The sequence below is a fragment of the Crassostrea angulata genome, chromosome 7, assembly GCF_025612915.1.
Source record: "Crassostrea angulata isolate pt1a10 chromosome 7, ASM2561291v2, whole genome shotgun sequence".
NCBI classification, from domain to species: Eukaryota; Metazoa; Mollusca; class Bivalvia; order Ostreida; family Ostreidae; genus Magallana; species Magallana angulata.
Genome location: NC_069117.1, coordinates 12,649,557 through 12,669,791, shown reverse-complemented (window position 1 = coordinate 12,669,791; position 20,235 = coordinate 12,649,557). Strand labels below are relative to the sequence as shown.

General features: G+C 32.8%; 2 protein-coding genes across 3 annotated transcripts in view; both read right to left on the bottom strand.

The window, feature by feature from the left end:
• The window catches only part of LOC128155433 (A disintegrin and metalloproteinase with thrombospondin motifs 20-like), a 31,195-nt gene extending 15,953 nt beyond the window's left edge, over positions 1-15,242 (bottom strand). For both annotated transcript variants that reach the window (XM_052817132.1, XM_052817133.1), the window contains exons 1-8: positions 15,019-15,242; positions 11,911-11,974; positions 11,328-11,462; positions 6,945-7,084; positions 6,008-6,140; positions 3,419-3,546; positions 1,651-1,737; positions 779-903 (exon numbers count right to left, since the gene is read on the bottom strand). In XM_052817132.1, coding sequence (XP_052673092.1) covers positions 779-903; positions 1,651-1,737; positions 3,419-3,546; positions 6,008-6,140; positions 6,945-7,084; positions 11,328-11,462; positions 11,911-11,974; positions 15,019-15,087 — 881 coding nt within the window. In that variant the 5' untranslated portion in view covers positions 15,088-15,242. The remainder of the gene's footprint in view (positions 1-778; positions 904-1,650; positions 1,738-3,418; positions 3,547-6,007; positions 6,141-6,944; positions 7,085-11,327; positions 11,463-11,910; positions 11,975-15,018) is intronic.
• Positions 15,243-15,369: 127 nt separating this feature from the next.
• LOC128155434 (uncharacterized) lies at positions 15,370-18,669 on the bottom strand. The gene is made up of 2 exons (XM_052817135.1): positions 18,532-18,669; positions 15,370-17,892 (listed from the first exon to the last, which is right to left on the bottom strand). The coding sequence occupies exons 1-2, from the start codon at positions 18,629-18,631 to the stop codon at positions 16,829-16,831; spliced, it is 1,164 nt and encodes a 387-aa protein (XP_052673095.1). The 5' UTR covers positions 18,632-18,669; the 3' UTR covers positions 15,370-16,828.
• Between the last annotated feature and the right edge of the window lie 1,566 nt (positions 18,670-20,235).

Genomic DNA, 20,235 nt, shown 5'->3' with positions numbered 1-20,235 from the left:
CTCTTAGCATTTGTTTCTGTACTTAATGATGAACAATAACAAAAAAGGAATAAATTCAGCAGCTTCAGTTTGCGACTTATAAAATCTTAACTGCCTTAGCCCCGTGTATACTAGTATAAATTCGGTAAATTCTCAATTAATTCTGTCAATGAATGACATTAATCGTGTATGGTGAATGTACAGACACTTTAAAGATAATGGCTAGCTTTAGGATGACTTTGTCAAGTGATTTTGACCTCAAATGGATGAGTACGTTTTAACGACATGACACAAATACGCTAAACCAATGCCATTACAACATGGCTAATATTTTTGAAATGAGGAATAAAGAATCATTCATTGAGTTTTATGAGATGATCAAATACGGTCGGGGTGATCAAATCCAATAAAGCCCGAATGGCTTAATGACAGATTTGATCAACCCGACTGTATTTAATCACCTCATACTATTCAAATGATGATTCCTTATTTAATGCTCATATAATTTTCATAAATTGTACGATTAAATATTTAAAATAGTCATTGATGGAATGTGTTGGACTACACATTACAAAATCGATTTGTAGTATTATCACAGACAAAGACACTGGAAAATGTAAATATTGTTTCATAGATACAATAACCAATGATCATGTTGAATTCCAACTATTAAACACTGTGGCAGTCAACGTTGAGATGCTAAATAGTATAAGAATGGAGTTTTATAAATAAAATAAACCAGGAAGTTTAGTTTTGTGTTTACTTGCATAAAGCCTACCGTAACGTTATATACACGTACTTTGTGATAAGTATGGATACATCCGGGTATCTAGGGTCAGCTTGGTCTTGGGGGTCATGTTTCTTCTGCCATTGGCAAAATGCATTCAGAAGGTCGCCAGAGTCTTCCACGATCTTCAAGTCCGACTGGTCAAAGATAAATAATCAGCAACGTGACAAAAACTAATCAAAACTTGACGGTCTTGCTTTATATATATTAATATGAAAAAGATTGAGTAAAAGAAAGTGTGAAGACACATATTCTCAGAGCAGCCATATGTAAAACATCAAACAGTTTTTGGTTAAGATAACCCCCCCCCCCCCCCAAACAAACAGCAACTAAGGGTTAGTTCATACAATAAATGTGAAATGGTTCAATGTCTTTATTCGTAAACATACTTCTAGGGAATAAGACTGTTCTCATAAACACAGAAAGCTGTATTTAGCATTAAGTCCAATTTAGACCAAGATATAATTCCTCTAATAAAATTAAATGCGATAATGAGAGAATGAGTATAGGTCTTGGATAAAAACATCTTTAATGGAAAACATGCAGAGAGCGACGAAACCTTGAAAAAAGTACGGCAATCAATCAGAGATCGAATTTCAGCATTAATGGTGGGCTATTAAAGATAGCGCGGTGGCGCTTTGACAGTTTAGTAGATATAAAGGATGGGTTTCCTGTATAGCCGGAAGGTTTCTAGCTTTTTAAAGATTCTAAAACCGAGTGCTAACTGCATTGAATTGCATTTTCTCCCAGTTAATTGATATCTAAAGCAAACTTTACAGAAATGCAATTGTGCAGTCACACAAAAAACAATGCTTTCTTTCTCCGTGGGAATAATTAAATTACAGGATTAGAATGTGAAAAACTCAAATATTGTGAAACGGTACCCTCTCCTCCGCTAGAACTGTTATTTCCACCATAGCCAAATACAGCTTGCTGTCGCCTAGGGAGGGATCCAGAAAAATTCTTGCTGCCTAAAAATACAATGATCATTGTCAAATTATCATAACTTCTTTACTGAGTGAGTAGTCACTTTAAGAGTTTAAGGCTGCAATTGCTTGCCCTTTTTGATAACTTAAATACTTAGTCTCCGTGTGGCAAACTAAGCTCTATGACTATTTGTAATGGGTAACATATAATGGAAACACCATGGACAGAAGGAAAAAAATTCAAAATAATGTTAACATGAATGATGCTTTATTTAAAAATGCCACAGTGATTACATATTTTCTCAAATCGAACAGCGCTAGTAACTTAAACGTATTTGCAGGAACAACGCTTTGGAACTCTTATTTGACACCCCGTTGTGGAGTACGGTAAATAATTACCCAAATGGCATATATTAACCATCGTCACTGACCATAAAGCACAGCACCATGAACATAAAACTCGCGATCATAAGTTAAGAATGTAATGGATACGTTGATATATCAATAGGGATGAAAGTATATCATATTCAAAGTTTAGAATAACCGTTTTCAGTTTCTGAAAATTAACGGTACATGTATTCATCCATAGAATTCTTAATAATTCGTTTGAAATAAAATAAATGTTAGAAAACTTTAGTTGATTGAGCAAATCCATCACGCATAAAGTCCACCGAAGGTATACTATAAAATATTTTAGCAGTATAATTCCTTTATTTTTTTTCGAGAGAGGATACAATGTACGTTACTAAATCCATGTAAATACCATACCCAATCATTATATATATATATATATATATATATATATATATATATATATATATATATATATATATATATATATATATATATAATGATGTGTGTAGCCTTTATATACTGTAAGATATTGGCATTGGTGCAATACGATCAATTGCAAGAGAAGCAATAAAAATATAAAAAGATGCCAACGTAAGCAATTAAGCAAAATGATTATTAAAACAAAAACAATCTTTTAACTATCATTTTCAAATATTTCGTGTTATGTTTTAGCCCTTGTGATGTACTGTAAAGTTATTGATAATTTATTGTGGTAAATGCATCACGAGCCGGAAGCGTGGAGACCCGAAGGACACTTCTATCAGCTGTAACTATAGTGGGTGTTTTTTATTCTTCTTGGCCATTATTTCATCAATTACGAAAGCCGAGGAACGGCAGAGAGGATTTTCGTGTCCCTTTGAGACACTGTCTCTGACCTGGGTAACAGATCGAGGTAATCGGCTTTAACAGTGTCTGACTGTGCCGATTTGTTATTGGACTAAATGGTAGTACATGTACTTACATACTGAAAACAGAAGGATCAATGTTTAGGAAAAACTGCCCTTTATCAACGTTTTTTCATCGAAATTTGAAAATTCGAAAAAAATTGATGTATTAAATATACCACAAAAACATGCGAGACAAATCTCCCCAAAGCAATAAGACAAAAGGAAGACAGATAAAAAGTCAATAAATGAATGACACCAATACCTAAAATGTGCCTTGTAAACTTGGATATTTATTGACTTCACATTTAATACATCATAAGCATGGTTTGTGGAACCACGTGTATAGTTAATTTATTTATTATTTTATTTATCAAATAGCAGAGAACAAATAACACCTGTAAGATATATAAACATGTGTATTGTTGGTTATACACTCTTATGGTTTTTTTTTAACTTCTGATCAAAGAGTCTAAAGCAGAGCATACCATATTCATGACTGTTGTTACAAATCTCGTGGTGTCACTGCCGTGGAACTTATGGCTATCCGGGGCCACGACTACTTTCGTCTCCAAGTAACGTCTTGCTGACCGTCTGATCATTCGTTTCTGTTCATCTAGATTAATGGTAATTATCATCATTATTGGAGACCGTACGCTTAGGATTATACTGCAGAAACTTTGTAAGAACAAGGCAGATTTAGGTTTGTATACTTTTCCTCCTTGATTAAGACCAGACTTGAGGAAAATTAGTTAACTGTATGATTGCATGACAGAATCAGTTCTACGTCTCAGACAGCACGGTAAATATCCATTTTCTCCAAAGCAAATTGGGAAATGATTGTATTTTACGTTTTAGCTCGTATTCAAAGCTGAATCAGTGTTTCCGACAACGAATTCAATGGATGATATTTTGTCTTATATTATTACAGCCTTGGATTGTCTCACTTTTCAGGAGTTACATATTTTTCACCACATTGAAAGCAAATGACTCAGTAACTAAACAAAACCAATCTCTCTTTCTCTCTCACCCTCTCTCTCTCTCTCTCTCTCTCTCTCTCGTTTCGTCGGTTTAAAGGCAGATACATCGCCAATGTTACTATAATCAAAGTACTGAAGAACTGACGGGAGTTGATTTTGCCGATGTTTATTTACTTTAAAATCAATGATATGTCATGTTGCATGACAAATACATGTAGTTTCTAATTTGAATTACGCACATTTTTGTAATATGAATTTTTGGACTTTTTCGACAAGAATGTCGAGAACCCCCCATATGAATCATGTTAAATAATAATTAAAGATAAAATTACTTCAATCAAACTATGTATCAGTAATAGAAATATTTCTCGAAAATTGTATGGATCCAAGCAATATTGAACTCTAGTCTCGTTCAACCAAACGCTCTGCTGACACCGTAAATCTCCGACAATGATTTACGGAGGCAGCCGAGCATTGAGTTGAACGAGACTATATTGAACTGTGGTGTAGGAATACATACGACTACAAAAATATTTAAATTGTTCGTACAATTTAAAATCTGACTATTTTCAAGGTACTAATAAATAAGTTTCCTTGAAAAACAATGCTTTAGCATACATTACATCGAATTTATCAATTATTTTCAAGAACTAAGTCTTGTCAGCAGCAATGATTTGTGCTGAGGTCCAAACACTGTTTCACTTTCGGTTTGTCTGAGTAACTGCATAGGAGAAATGATTAAAATCAACTCTCCTAAAAACAACATCAGAAATAGTAACCAAAATGGCAAAACGACATCAAAAGAGACGTTTGTGCCATTTTGTCACACAGACAGCAATACTTCAAAAATCTATTGGGTTTCAGCTCGAAATGAGATTTAGCAAATAATAAAAGATTTTTTTCTGTTTTCTCATTCATGTTTTAACAAGATTAGTATTTTGAAGGGATACACTATGCATTTTAAAATCAATATAGACGAACTAGGCATACTATTCATAAAATTTGGGTTTCTCTGCATATTGAAGTAACTATAGCCTCGATGCACGGTTTACCGGATGTTAACTCGCATGCCGATGTAGTTCTTCTTAAAAAAGTAAAGAGATTATTACATGTCATTGTGTCATTGCAATTTCTTCAATGATAAAAACACATCACACGACATGATGTGATCACGTATTTTAAACGTGCGCTCTAAATATGTTAATTTAGTCGCTGAGCTTGAGGTAACATGGTAGTAAAAGTTAACATAGATCTAATCCTCGAATTGGAATGTAGGGTTTTCAACAAGTAGAATCAAAGAAGCCTTGACCGTAATCTAAAAATTTATTTTTGGCACGTAGCACGTTTTCCAAAACTGACCTCATTTTAAATCCCCTTCATTATGGGGGGGGGGGGGGATCAAAATCAAAATATCGGTTTTACAAAAAAATGGCAAGGATCGATTTCTGACCCTATTTCTTCAATTAATTTGAATTTGAACAATGAAATTTTTACCATCGATCCCTTAATATTTTAACTGTTATTAATGTTCACTGTCCCACAACTTGTATTCTATTAGACATACATGTATGTCGAAACATAGTAGGTTTATACAACCAGAATCCATCCTAAATCAAGAAAAACTGAGACCTCTTTGACCCCATTAAACAGTAAATTATAATAAAGGATCACAACCCCTAGTTAACTTCTTAGACATTGGGCTATTTTCCTAAATGATTACGTGGAAAACATCTTTGTTGGTTTTATTCCAACAAAAAATGTAATACTGTACATCAACAGAGAACCTTTCTATGCACTGCCGATACTTCGATTTTTCCTTAATTTTTTGATGGCCCTCCTGTTTAGTGTTTATCGTTTCGTAATGAAGACCATTAGAAAACGTTAAACGTTTATTGAATATGAAAAGGGCGGTCTGCCATCTGTTCAACTCTTATGCGTTCTTATACTTAAGTTAACTGTTTCTAAAAGTAACATATTTGTTCAAAAACGCTTTGTCTTCAAATCGATTAAGTTAATGCAGAAATTGTATTTATCAATGAACATTGTGTTGATGGCATTGATCAAACAGCTGTTGCTGATACTATTTCCAATGCGTACCCGAAACAATTGTTCCTCTCTGTGCAGAACGTTTAATTGCAAGATGTTTCCCTTGTTGTGAGCTCGATCTTTTGTGTATTTTCAGCAAAGGTTGGATGTACAAATCGTGATCTATAGCACTAATAACACCATGCTGAAAGAAATATTCCTATGCAAATAAGTAATACTGCAAAGTTTACTGCAACAGTTAAAAAAAATTCTTATGCAAATAAGTAATACTGCAAAATTTACTGCCACAGTTAAAAAAATATTCTTATGCAAATAATTAATACTGCAAAATTTACTGCCACAGTTAAAAAAATATTCCTATGCAAATAAGTAATACTGCAAAGTTTACTGCCACAGTTAAAATTTTTATAGAAATTTTGGGTGTAATTTTTAAATTTTTATGACAATTTTGACAAAGGAACTCAAGAGTGCAATCTATTTCATCAAATCAATTTATGTTAAAATGACGCACATCTATCTTTATGAAAAATGATAGTTTTCATTAGTCGTGAATGATTAACATAAGGTATGAGGATAGTGATCTGCCTCTCATAGTACCTCAACGAATTAATGAAGTTGTTATAAATTTTCATTTGCTGAGAGTGGAAAATTAATATATATGGATAATTATATATTGTTTTAAAATGTCTTTTTCATTCATTATCAGTCTAGACTGCCCAGTAGTATAGTGCTAACTGGTACATTTTCTAAGAAAAAAAATGCTATGAAATTTCAACCGATTAAACATATTCACGTAATTATCCATGTTTGTTGTTATCTTTGTAAAATAAAAACACAAATAATTATGAAAAATAATTGTTAATCAATAATTAAGTGATCAGTCGGGTTTCCAGCAACTGAATGGCAATTGTGTATTCGATAGCAGTCTTTATTGTTATTATCATTTTTTTTTATTAGTGCTGATTTTACTACGAATCGTGTTCATTACCAATCCATCACAGGTACTTAGGGCAACAACAGAACCCGGATGTGATTCCGAACGACCAATGTAATGGCAGCTGTCATTTGTGTTACTACAGGGAACACTTTCTTTGCTTCCATTAGAATAGAGTTGGCTTATTTTACAATCTGAAAGACAAAAGGGTAAACAAGATTCCAATAGTTGTGCGTTGAACCAACTTGATTTATTTGTGCTCAAACTGATTCAAAGATTACTATCATTTTTTGCACATTGTATTTATTTCAAAGTTTTAACAAGACTGTTTATAAATGAAGGTTATCGAGGTCATTTGCAAAACAAATTGTCTTGATAGTTTCATCACGATGATAGCCTCAAACAATTTGTTTAGCTGTTACATTATCGCATGTTTGTGTTTCCTAACCAAACACATCTTAATAGAACAAGAGGCCCATGGGGCCACATCGCTCACCTGAGCAACAATGGGCGTTCAAAAGATATTGTGCCGTATGGTCCCTCGGTAGAATAACAAAAAATAAATATTGTAAAGTATTCGAATTTTACACTTATTTTTGCATACACGTAATCTTTGACATTGTACCTTCATGAAATACTATTTTTTTTTTTTTTTTACAAAAATAAGAAAATCCTACGCAAGATATAAAACTAAACATTTGGTAGGAGTACACTGACAAGTTGTTAACTTCCAATTCCCTATATTTTCGTTCTGCCCCCCCCCCCCCCCACTTTGTAAGGCGTTCAAAATATATGAAAGCATATAGGTACATTTTTTTCATCAACTACTTACTAGTTATTGTATTTTTAAAAAAAATAAAATAGTTATTGTTTTTTATTTTTAAAATCCTACATGTATAGATGTGAAGAAAAAATTGTACCTCAATGTGCTCAATTCCTCAAATTAAAAACATTCAAAAAATTTATTTGTCTTCTCCATTATAATTAAATGACTGTTATTTACTTCGCGTACAAACCAGGATAATTTTCCGATGTGATAACTTCTTAGGAATAGCGATAATTACTTTATCCCGCAACAGAAATGTGTCAGAACTATGCATATGGAAACTGTTTTAAAGATGTCGTTTTTATTTACCCGTGTCTGAAAAACTATCAAAATTGATGTAGATTTCACATTATTTATTGTATAAAGAGGGGGCCCCAAAGAGTAGGTATATACAGAAGACCATTCTTTATTTTGTTTGTACAAGTATTTAACATACTCTAATTCATACAGAATTTCTAATGTTCAACCAAAATTTCAGCGTCAATCGTAGAATTATAAGCAAGATACAGAGCTCACAGTTCGCCTAGGTTTGAGTCATATTTTGTTCCCATGAGTTTATTACATTCAACTTAAGATTTTTAACTTGGTATTTCCTATTCAGCATTTAAAATGGAAAAAAAGAATGGCCTAAGATATTCAATTCTTTTATTCACTCAAGACCAGTTCACTGGTATTTGAGGTTCAAAATCAGTTTATACAAATGTACACAAACACAGTCAAGGATCACATGTACAGTAGGAGTAATAATGACGAAGAAAGGTTAAGTTTACAATACAATAAGTTGTTAAAGTTGGTTTCTGGAAGAACAGACTTTGAAAATTTTCTTAATAGCGAGCGCAGCGAGGCGGCGCGAAGCGCCGCTCGCGTAGCGAGCTCCATAGACAACGTGTACGAGCGGAGACAATTCGAGTTGAAATCTGCACATTGTTCAAAGAAATTTTTATGAGGCCACGTGAAAAAGTTCTACTATCCCAGTGATCCTTTGCGGTACATAGCAACATGGTGGAACAGGAAGCGTTTCTTAGGAAAATTCTTACCTCTAAATCGCATACATCATTTTCATTTAACTATAAAAAATCCTTTTAAAAACATTAAAGTAAACAACACATATGCTTACGTAAAAAAAACTGTATCTGAACTTTTGCTGACATATGACGTCATTTCCTTCGCCGAATTTGTCCGACAATTTACGAAAACTGTCGAACGCAAAAGAAAGTATGACGTCACAGTGATCTCGCGCTTTAATTTCCCGCGATACATTTAGAGGTGGATCAAGCATCTGTATTGGATGTAACGTGTTGGAAGTACTCAGTATCAGTGTTAACGGTGACTCTTTGGCTGATTAGTTTTGTTTTAATAATTTGTTTTGCTTAGTAAATACACATGCAAGTTCAGGCCATGCTAAATTTACTGTCATATTGATCCAATCATATATGCATACGTTAGGTATAGGTGACAAAAATTATTAAAAAAGAAAAGTCCAATCATTATTAGATTTACGTGCAGCCACGTCATTTTGTAATGAATAAATAAAAGGAAAACAATTGAACTGTTAAAATATCTACATGTATTTGTTATAGTTGCATATGTGGTCAAACCTTTCAAAAATATTGGATATCAAACACTAAAAAAGAGCGAGGGCACATGTCTACAACGCTTATAGAGCGTAAAAAAAACCCAAACCAAAATCTATGTCACAGAGGAAAATAATTAAAACACAGGTAACAGCAAGGAACAGAATGAGAAATAACACAGACACACAATTTATTGTTTACAAATGATCATTAATAAAAGGTAAAGTAATGATAAAAAATAATTGTATCTACATAAAAAGAAACAAACGGCTCTGTGTTTATCAAAATATTTTATTAAGTCTGTTTAACATTTTATTAATGCTCAGTGGTAGTTTGTTAGGAAGGGACCATTGGAATAAAAGTTTTGTAACTTCGGGTTCCTTGCGGTGGTAAAAGTTTTCGAGACAAAGCCAAAGTTTTTTGGTTAGGGCAAGTCCACGGGTTGCATTTAACAATGATGACAAATGTGTGGTTTCTTCTGCGCTCGCCCCAACGGTTACACCGAAAAACATATTAAATATTGACAATTTTTTTATACTTTTTTAATCTTTAGTTTTTAAGATCTGTGTACAAACATAGAATTGTGAGCAAATCTATGTATCTTGCTTATAATTCGAAGCTTAACACTTAAATATGGTTAGTAAATAGAAATTATAAACAATTAAACACAAGAAACATGCACTATAACAAATAAAGAACACAATTTATTTTTTCGAAATGAATCGTATATATACATGTTTATTCCTACATATTTCCGTCAGCGATATCAAACTCTATTTAAACTGAATAAACTCGAGAAAATGCCGAGCATCTCAACAAAACCTATTGCATTAATCTACCATTACGCAAAAGATAAGATAATGCCAAATTACCGATAAAATGAATTGTATTTCAGTACTTTTTTGATACATCAGATTTTGCTTAATTTGCGCAGGTAAACAGTTAACTGTTTGATTTACCTAAGTCTCTGTTTGATTTGATACGTAAAAATCACGAAATACAGACGATAGTTCCCAGGTTACAAAGCATAAATAATGAAAACGAAACGAAAATCAGAACAAGCTAACACCAACGTCATGTGTGAAAACTGTCAACGCATTGAAATATCTAGCCTCAATTTACTTCACAAAATCGGCACCAATATATTTTGCATGTTTCAAAAATTTCCCTTCATTCGCGAACTGTTGCACAACTAGTCAGATCGACCCTTTTTCGTATAATGTCATCACAGTCATGGCTGCTTTAAACAAAGAACCTCGTTTTAGAAGTATGGAATACGAGTCTTGGTAAAATGGGTATGCAAACCCAGGCCGTGGCAAAATAAAAGCCGGGGCAGATCGGCAATCGTCAATCCCAAATACGCATTATTTTGCAGCAATATTTACAGCAAATACAAATATACTGGTCCATCAAATATCCTGAAATTTTAATGAGATTGGCAGATCAATAACTGCCAATCTTTTGTTATGCCCAGGCCAACCAAGTCTTGTCTACCCATTTTACCGGATACCGAACCTATCGGATCCCGAACCCGAAGCTATTAAACTGATTAAAACACGCCTTTCCTTTATTATTATTTTTGTAATAACTCAGATTTGAAACAGAATTAGACCTTAATTTTTGCAATTTATATTTTCCTTCCCATAAGGATAATTTATGCTAAACTATGATGAATTGGAATCAGTAGTTCTTGAGAAGAAGATTTTTAAAAATGCACCCCCCTTTTTCTACAGTTTCAAGGTTTTCTCCGCTTTGAATACAGATCGGACTTTTATTTCTGCAATTTATATTCGCCCTCCCATAAGGATGCTTTGTGCCAAATTTGGTTGAAATTGCATAAGCGGTTTTAGAGAAGAAGTTCAAAATGTAAAAAGTTTACAGACGGACGGACAGACGGACGGACGGACAGACGGACAGACGGACAGACGGACGACGGACAAAAGGTGATCAGAAAAGCTCACTTGAGCTTTCAGCTCAGGTGAGCTAAAAATAGTTTTGTTATGTATACAATCATCTTTCAAAAAGGCATGAGTTTACCGGGAGATAAGAGGTTCTTGTTCTCTGTAAGGTACAGTCGGTACTCTTGACCGAAAGCTTTCAACGTGATGTTACGAGATTCCGGCGTTACTTCTTCTTTTATAAACTGCACAGGTATAAATTCGTAATCCGGAACTATTAATAGAGAAATACGAAACAATACTTTTAAAATCAAAATTTCGTGAGTTTTACTATTGATACTCTTGTTTGATAAAATGGGAATCCCAAAAAGATATAGATTAACTAATTTTGAAGTGGTACACTTATATAATGAAAAAGAAAATCGCATATATAAACGGATCTACAAGATTTTTGAAACAGTAACCTTGACCTTCGCAACTTTTGACTAACTACAGGGAAATTACACTAAAAAATAATATCAATGAGATAGAAAGTCCATTCATTATGTCATAAAAGCTTTCGAAGTATACCGTGGATAAGCTTACGGTGATTTTGATTGTTGTTATTACTAGGAATACATTTCAGCAGTTCATTGAATACCGAGGTAATTTTGTTTTCATCCTTTAAAATGTCATGAAATACTCGAGGCTGACATGTTACAATGGATTATCAAATTTCCTACCTTGTTCCAATAATGTGGTTCCAAAGTAATGAGACAATTCATCTTCGCTTAAGGTAAAATGAAACTGAAAAAAAACCCAGGTTCATAAATTCATTATATTATATTCTTAAAAGTTAAATTCGTGTCTAATGGTTGTTGCATAAAGTTTCTACTTCATATCTGAACAGAACATGAAGAACAAAAAACCGAAGCTTCATCTCCCTCTTAAAAAAGATTTGAATTAATTTGTTTAATTCAGAGCGCCGCCGGTCGGAGCTTTCTCTTACAACAATAAGTACTTTTGTAAATTATACCATGCGTCCCTAGTTTATCGGATGTGTTGGTGATACACATTAAACAAGGAATAAATAATTGTTTATTGTGTTGTATTTTCGCAAATATAATTTGTGTTATATATCTACTAAAAATCTACTAAAAATCTGTTTGATATTTTGATGACTGATTCAGGAATGTCTTTGAAATTGGATGAGTTTTCATTTGCTGTAATGTATTGCTTCCATAATTATTATATTTCATAGCAAATTACAAAATCTTAGTGTGATATTTCAAGGGTTAATTAAGGAATAAAGATTCACCTTTGAAAATTAAATATCATCAACTTTATCCCATCTTGAAGTTAACATTGAAGTCTATTAAAAAAAACCCACAATTTAAAATACAGCTTTTTAGTATAAGTTGTTTTCATATAAATCTTTAAGTAAAGTTCGTTTGATTAGTTACATTCATACTGCTGGCTTTGGTTTACATGTTTGTCAGCCCCACAATGATTTAAAAAAGACTTGCAATGTAGCTTAGATTAATCAAAATCGTTAAATTCATCTCATTTATATATAGACTAATTAAGAAGAATTGAAAGTTTCAAATTGCTCAGAATTTTTTTTATACACCAACACAACTAAGAAAGGCAGAGATCTGTGCTATTATCCCTTTCACAAAAAGTTGGAGATGAGGCAAATAAATTAAAACCAACTCTTATGGCCTTGTTATTTCTATCCTTTATCTTTTTTAACAGCGCCTAAATATATTGAACAAGGTTTGCGACCCAGAAAAAAGCATGAAAGAAAACAGAACGTCAGCCGTGACGTCACATATGCCGCGGCACTCATAGGGGCATGTTGTATGGTTTTGTTTAAGAACTTTCATCAATTCAGTATCTCGGGTCATGATAATCTCGGATCTTATTCAGCATAATTAAGATCTTCTTGGTTTCCAAGAGCAAATGACGTCTTCAATCTAAATTGAAATAAAATGTTTAATTAAAAAGTTCAACAGAAGATTACAGATCTCTGAAATTTGTTTACAACTAAATAAGGACAGCTTAAAATCGTTTTTATTATCAATTGGAAATATAAGTTTAAAGATTTATCAAACAACTTTCTCTTTAGCTACTCTGTGTCTAGATGGCGAGGTATGCAACATGGGTGATTTGTTTGTTTTCTTCCATTTAAATGAGGAGTGACAAACATGCCGATCTAAAGCGTTACTGGGAGTAAGGGAATATATCAAAATAATGTTAAGGAAATCAGATTCCCATCCTCTGTGACAAGTCTTAGCGCATTTATTTATTCCTTTTGATTTCATTTCATTAATTAACGCTTTGATCGTATAAGGTTGTCAAGAATAACATGGACATCTGAACGCATACTTTAAGATGCACGTTTAAATAACACACTCGAAAAACTAAAATGTTTCCTAGCGAAATGGTAAAAAAAAAGATGAAAGTTATTTGTTTAAAACTTTCCCTATCTGTCTTTCCATTTCTCCATTGAATTTTATTGTTCGTGGATAAAGTGAAAACAAGAAGAGATTTAATTAATTTTGTACATGAATTTAAACATTACTGAATAAATCAAATTTGCATTGTAAAAAAAATCGCATTAATTGAGTCCTTGGTTTTGATAAAAAAATAAACTGGAAGAATATCTTTCTCTCTCTAAAAAACAGGCAAAAGAATAAACTATTTAGTTCAAACCTGAATAATTTAATTCTTATTGTAACGCCTTTGATTACTTAGATTTTGTTTTTACTTTTTGTTTAGATTATCAAAATACGAAATCCAAGATGCCAAAAATATATACCACGATTATTTTAAGAGGTTGATCTGATATGAAAAATATCGTATCTTAATTCATTTACAACAATAAAATGCGCTGAAAATAATCGTACCAAATGTCCATGCATAGAGTTAATATCCTAACTACAAAGATAAATGAACAAAGAAATACGAACGGAAACATATTAAAGTATATTTAAGAGCAATGGTAAATGTTTCTTCCATCTCTAATGAATTGGATTGGTAAAGCATCAAATACGTTGATCATTAAAAATGGCGAAAAATCTTTTTGTGGTGCTTTTAGATAAGGCCTCTGGCAAGTGAACATGAGAATATGATATGAAAAGAAATATTTATACTATACACGATTGAAGGACAGCTAAGAAATTATATTAAGTTGAATGTTTTCTCGATTGGTATAACATCAAATTTAGAATAAATCATAACGTGGACCATAACAGATAGCAATCACGCTCTTTATGATGCTTTTTGATAAGGTTTCTGGCAAATGAACATCAAAATATGATATGAAAAGAAATATTTATGGTATACTTTGTCAAAACAGAGTTAAGTTATTAAGATGCAAGATCTTAAAACGGGTAAGTAATAACCGTTGTTTACTGCTTTGGGATTACTGAGACGTAATCGTCTTAAAAGGACTTAAAAAACTAAGTATTTCTTTATATCGCAAAACAACTTGAATGAAATAATATATTGTAATGAAATATCAATTTATCATAAAAATCTTATTTGCCTTAGGATTATAATAAAAGAGAAAACGCATATGTAAATCATCTGTTACAACTGTTAACAAAAGTGTACTTGTTTGGAAAATAAAAAAAATCTATACATGAAATGCACATCATATTGACATAGAAATAATATGAAAGTAAGCAATACTAAATAATGTTTTTAAACAGTGAATTCTTTTAAAGACGATTTTCGATACAAATCACCTAAAAATCCCACAAAAATTGGTTTTCATGAGGTAAATTTGATTAGGTCGTATCATATATACTTTTAATGTTCATTATTTATTGAAAAGTAACCCTCACCTTCTCCCCTGCCGCTGCAATGCCGACCAATAGAGAAAGTAGTGATGTAACAATCCTTACATTGAGCATGATGCAAATTGTTGAGTCTCTGAAGGATTTTTCTCTTCTTTAAGTTTGAACTACATTTGAATGAAATGTAATGTTGGTCGGGGCAACACTTAAGTTAATTATGGGATTCTATTTAAAAGTGATGCGTTTTTATATCTCTTCATGAGGAACCGAAGTCTAATTTAAGGTAATAAATCCCCGGACTACACACTGGTATCTGCGAGTCAATAATTCCTTCCAGAGATAAGAAGGGCTGAACCTACGTAATGTGGGGACAACAGCAAATCGTGCACCTTTCCTTAGTAATAATTCATAGGAAAACAAAAACAAGTTGGGGTTTTCATGAGTCATATCGCTATACCCCCGCCCAATCGGAGGTTACCTGGGTAGGCGGCCTTCGAGATACAACTAAATCAAAAGAAAGTAATACGGACATCATTCTCGCAATGAACTTCCCGACCGATAAAGGAGTAAATTCGCGAAGAAACGACAAATACGGAACGGAACTTTGAAAGCGTTGGGAGGGGATGCAGTGGGACACAAAAGGTGCTATTGGCATTGCCTTAAGGAAACACTACAATTTAAATGAGTTGATAGCTGTTTTATACAGAGCATGATAATTCTTCTAAATGAGACAACTTCAAAGAAGTTGGCGTAATTTAATGCTATACATTTTTTAACTAGTCGTGCTATACGATGTACATTTGTATACTGAGGGTCAAAGATTGGTGCAGCTACATGTATATCACCAGACATATGTTCTGTCTTTACCTTGACTTCGTAATTCACTACCCATTACCAGGTAACCTTTCAGGTAATCAGCTATCTTAAACTTCTATTAAACCATTAAACAATTACTCATTTAGAACTGTTGGCTACTTGTGTAAGCACGATTTCCATTGACAAATCTTTAGGATTGACACGCATCACTCATTTCCTGTTACATTTGGGAATACAATCCCCCTTATTTTTGCCATTACGTTGAGCAACCCCCTAATATCATATATAATAACTGTATTATAAAATTTTGTGAGCCAGAAAATTTATCATGAAATTTGTTTTCTTTGCTGAGAAGTTTTGTACAGTTGTTGGAATGATGTGCAATAAAAGGAAGCTTAAAAGACACCTTTCATCATTTGAAATCACTTTGTTTTTTCACATCATATTAAAGATGGAAAGTTTATCTTTCAAGTAGTATGCAATAAAAATATTCACCATTGCCATATGTCACAGTCTTAAAAGCATGTGCATTGTACCATGTATTTAATCACCAGAAATGCTATTTAAATCACTTATAACACAGTGCATTAAGGTGGTATGATACACCTCCATAATGTTACGTACTTCCTGTTGAAATACTAGTATACAATAAAATCAAATATGATTTTTAATTTTTTTCCTTTCCCAAATTTGTTACCTAACAACATAGCGCAGTGGGTAAGAGTGTTAACTATAGAGTGTTTACCACATGTATTAGTAATGAGTTCGAATCCCACTGGGGCTTTAAAAATTTTACCTTTCCAAAAACTTTATGAACTTTTTTTTTAGGGTCAAAAAACGTAAGATGTGAAAATTCTAAAACAATGAATGTATTTTCATTATAATGTACTTTTGTCTACATTAATACCGGTAGGTGTCCGATCCCACCTCACTCGTTTCATATATGATAAAATATGAGAAGCTGGTAATATAACATTGGTGAAAAGTGGCTCTAAGAATGTAATGTCAGTGATTTGTGTGCAAATGTTTTCTTGAAGTTTCTTCAATGTTCTTTCGGTAGTTCATATGAATAACCATAGAGATCAAAATCAGCTTTGTACATTCGCTTCAAATCCTTTATTGTTTTGCTACTGGTACCTTTGTACGCCTTTGCCAGATAATGTTGTCGTTGATGCCTTTTCATCATACTAGTCATGTGAATTTTTTTAGTACCTTTGATGTATATCTTTACAATAGCAGTGGTATTGGTGAAGTTCAAAGTTCTGAATTTTTTAAGAGGAAATGATAACAAATTTGATATATATCCTTGAATTTTGAAAGACTTCCACAATCTTTGACAGAATTGGATAAATGTCAGGCACGGTGCTTCCTTAGCATATACTATCATAACTTTGGTGATTTCTTTGATAGAATTTTCCGTATGTTTTTTCTTTAAATTTGTCAGGAATTCCTTCTTTAAGCGCCTTGAAATAGACAGATGGTCAAGTATGAATTGCACGTCATTGTTAAACGTCTCTTGTTTACTAACAACGTTATACGGCACGTTGCAAGAGCCACATATCTCCGATATGGGTTGCCAATGAGGGTCCTGAAAATTCTCTTTCATGATAAATTTCAAAAAGTCTTCAAAACTGGGAGATTGAGAACACGCCTTTCCATTTCTCTTGTTTATTTCGCTAGCGACTCCCCAGAACCCCGGTAGATATATCTTATCTATGTATGCCGAATATAAACGTGAATACGGATTCCTTGCCACGTGAAAGATGACGTCACTGCCTGAAAAATGATCCATAGTTGATTTTTTACTTAAAGCATTATTGTGATACAGTGACCGCCTTTTGCCAAACACGTCTTTGATGTTTTCAACATTATTCAAAGCTAGAAATACTTGCATCCAGAATGTACTGCCACATTTTGGAACCTTGCAATAGTTTAGATTTTTCCAGTTATAAAACGTTACGTTAGTGGGTGTAAGCACTTGTTTTGTGATCTTACACTTTTGTCGCAATCGTGAATTTCTTTCCCAGATTGTTGTTATATATTTTTGTACTATGCAGGTTTCAGCTCGAACTGTGTTCGTATTCCGAAGAGTTTCTTTGTGTATATCTGCAAGAATAAGGGCTCGTGTTAAATAATATACAGAAAGTACCACATTGACCAACAATACTATACTACAACTGTTATTAATCATAGATATTGCATCCGGTGTTGATTTTCTTTATAACTTGGACGGTCAATATTGCGACCCATTTAGCGCTCTTTCAAAGTATTCTGCTTCTGTATTACAGTCGTATCTTTTGCCCTACCCACGTTTAACGATTAGATGATTCATATAACCTAACTATGGAAAGAATGTATCCAGTCACCACATCAAATGTCTTATGAAAATACTTGAACTACAAAGCATACAATTACTAAGCTCTTTAAAGCAATATAATCTGTTTTACCAGAATTTCATTTTGCTGCAAAAGTCCACTATATTGACAATTCTGTATTTACTACTTTATGATAAATAACATCAAAATCATCAAATTATTAAATATTATTATTTTATATATAGATGAAAAATTAAACAAATATGATATCAAATTAAGATATAAAAAAAATATTCGGTTGTATCTAACATGTATGTAAATTATAGCTAACATGACTGGAAAATTATATCAATTTGTTTTAGGTGAATCTCAACAGCTTGCCTACTTAATAAAAAAAAATATATACACTCAGTTATTTAGTGAAACATACCTGGTAGTGACAAATAGTGTATCCTTATGTATATATCAAATACAATGTAAACGGCAAGAAATGTTATAACAATTTTAAAAACTCTCTGCAGATGGGACATTGTGACAGACAAAGGGATGTCCTCTATTTGTTTTACACGTCTCGAACTACTGATTATAAGTATATGAGTTGGATATTGACTCTTATATTAACATAGCTACAAAATCAATAGCTGAAATAAATAAAAAATAGACCATTAGATATAGTGCGTGAGTGTAAAGAAGTACCAAACACCTCATCCATCTGTTTTAACTATAAAATCTATAATAGAACACGATAGGATATATAACCGCAAATTTCGATATTGAATGATAGTCAAAATAAAATGACATTATGATAGCAAATTGTGCATTTAGCTTATTGCTACCCTCTATGAATTAACATCATTTCGTTTTCATAGATAGATAGATAGATAGATAGATAGATAGATAGATAGATAGATAGATGGATTCAAGTAATCAAATACAAGATCTGTTATCAGTTAAGAGAGAATTAGCTGGACCTGTTGCATGTTTATTTTAACTGGATTTCTGTAGGGAAGGTCAGTACCCAATGTATCGTGCAATTGTACATATATCCAAGGTGTGCACTTGGACTTTAATTATTGATGATTTATTCAAACAACGTCATCTGTTGAACTTCGACAAAATTAAATGAATACTAAACGCAGAGGCCTGTTTTATTATCACCTGGTACGTTGCAACAGTCACAAAACTTAAATGAGTGATACAAATATGGATACTAAAAATTATCTTCAAATCCAATTTCTTAACATATATTTTGTTATGTTGTAAACTGATTTATTCCACAGGAGTCTGCGATTTTATCAATTTGTTGTAAATAAATGAGAAACAGGCAAAATCCTACCAGTGAGCTTAGCGAGCGAAGCGACAGGATGACAATGAGTTGTCTATATTTCTTTATTTTGTCTTTATTTCGCTATCCAACCGACATTAAACACCAGACATCAACTCCGTGATGTTATTTTATCAATTCCTTGCATTTACATCCCTAAAATTATCCTTCAAAATTATTTTAATTCCATTTCTGCATATCTCGATCTTAAACAGCGGTCATTGACAATTTTGTTCACAACTTTGGAACGTCTCTTTGGTAAGTGGAATTCCTTTCTTTTTATCACATAATAACAAATCATGTTAAATCGCATGAGAAAAGAACCAACGTTGACAAGTCCAGTGAGTGTGACGTCACACCAAATTGTCAATGGCTGCTGTTTAAGATCGAGATTGAGTGAGCTTCGTGAGCGAAGCGATCGCTACAGGATGGCAACGAGTTTTCTAGATTTTCTTTATTTCGCTATCCAACCGACATTAAACACCAGATATCCGTGATGTTATTCTATCTAAAAATCATTTAAATTCCATTTCTTCCGGTAGGATTTTGCCTGTTTCTCATTTATTTATAACAAATTGATAAAACCGCCGTGAAAAATAAGAATGGTTGTAGAAGGTTAGGATATCCTAAATTAAGATGTTCCTAAGTTACCGTCGAGCTACATCTTAAGACGTGTTCTAAGCTGATCTTAGGATGTTCCTAACTTTTTTTTCTAGGTCATATCTTAGGAACATACTTAAGTCATATCTTAGGAAAGTTTCGTGAACATGCCTGCAGAGCCATATGCATACATTAACAGCATTGACAAGA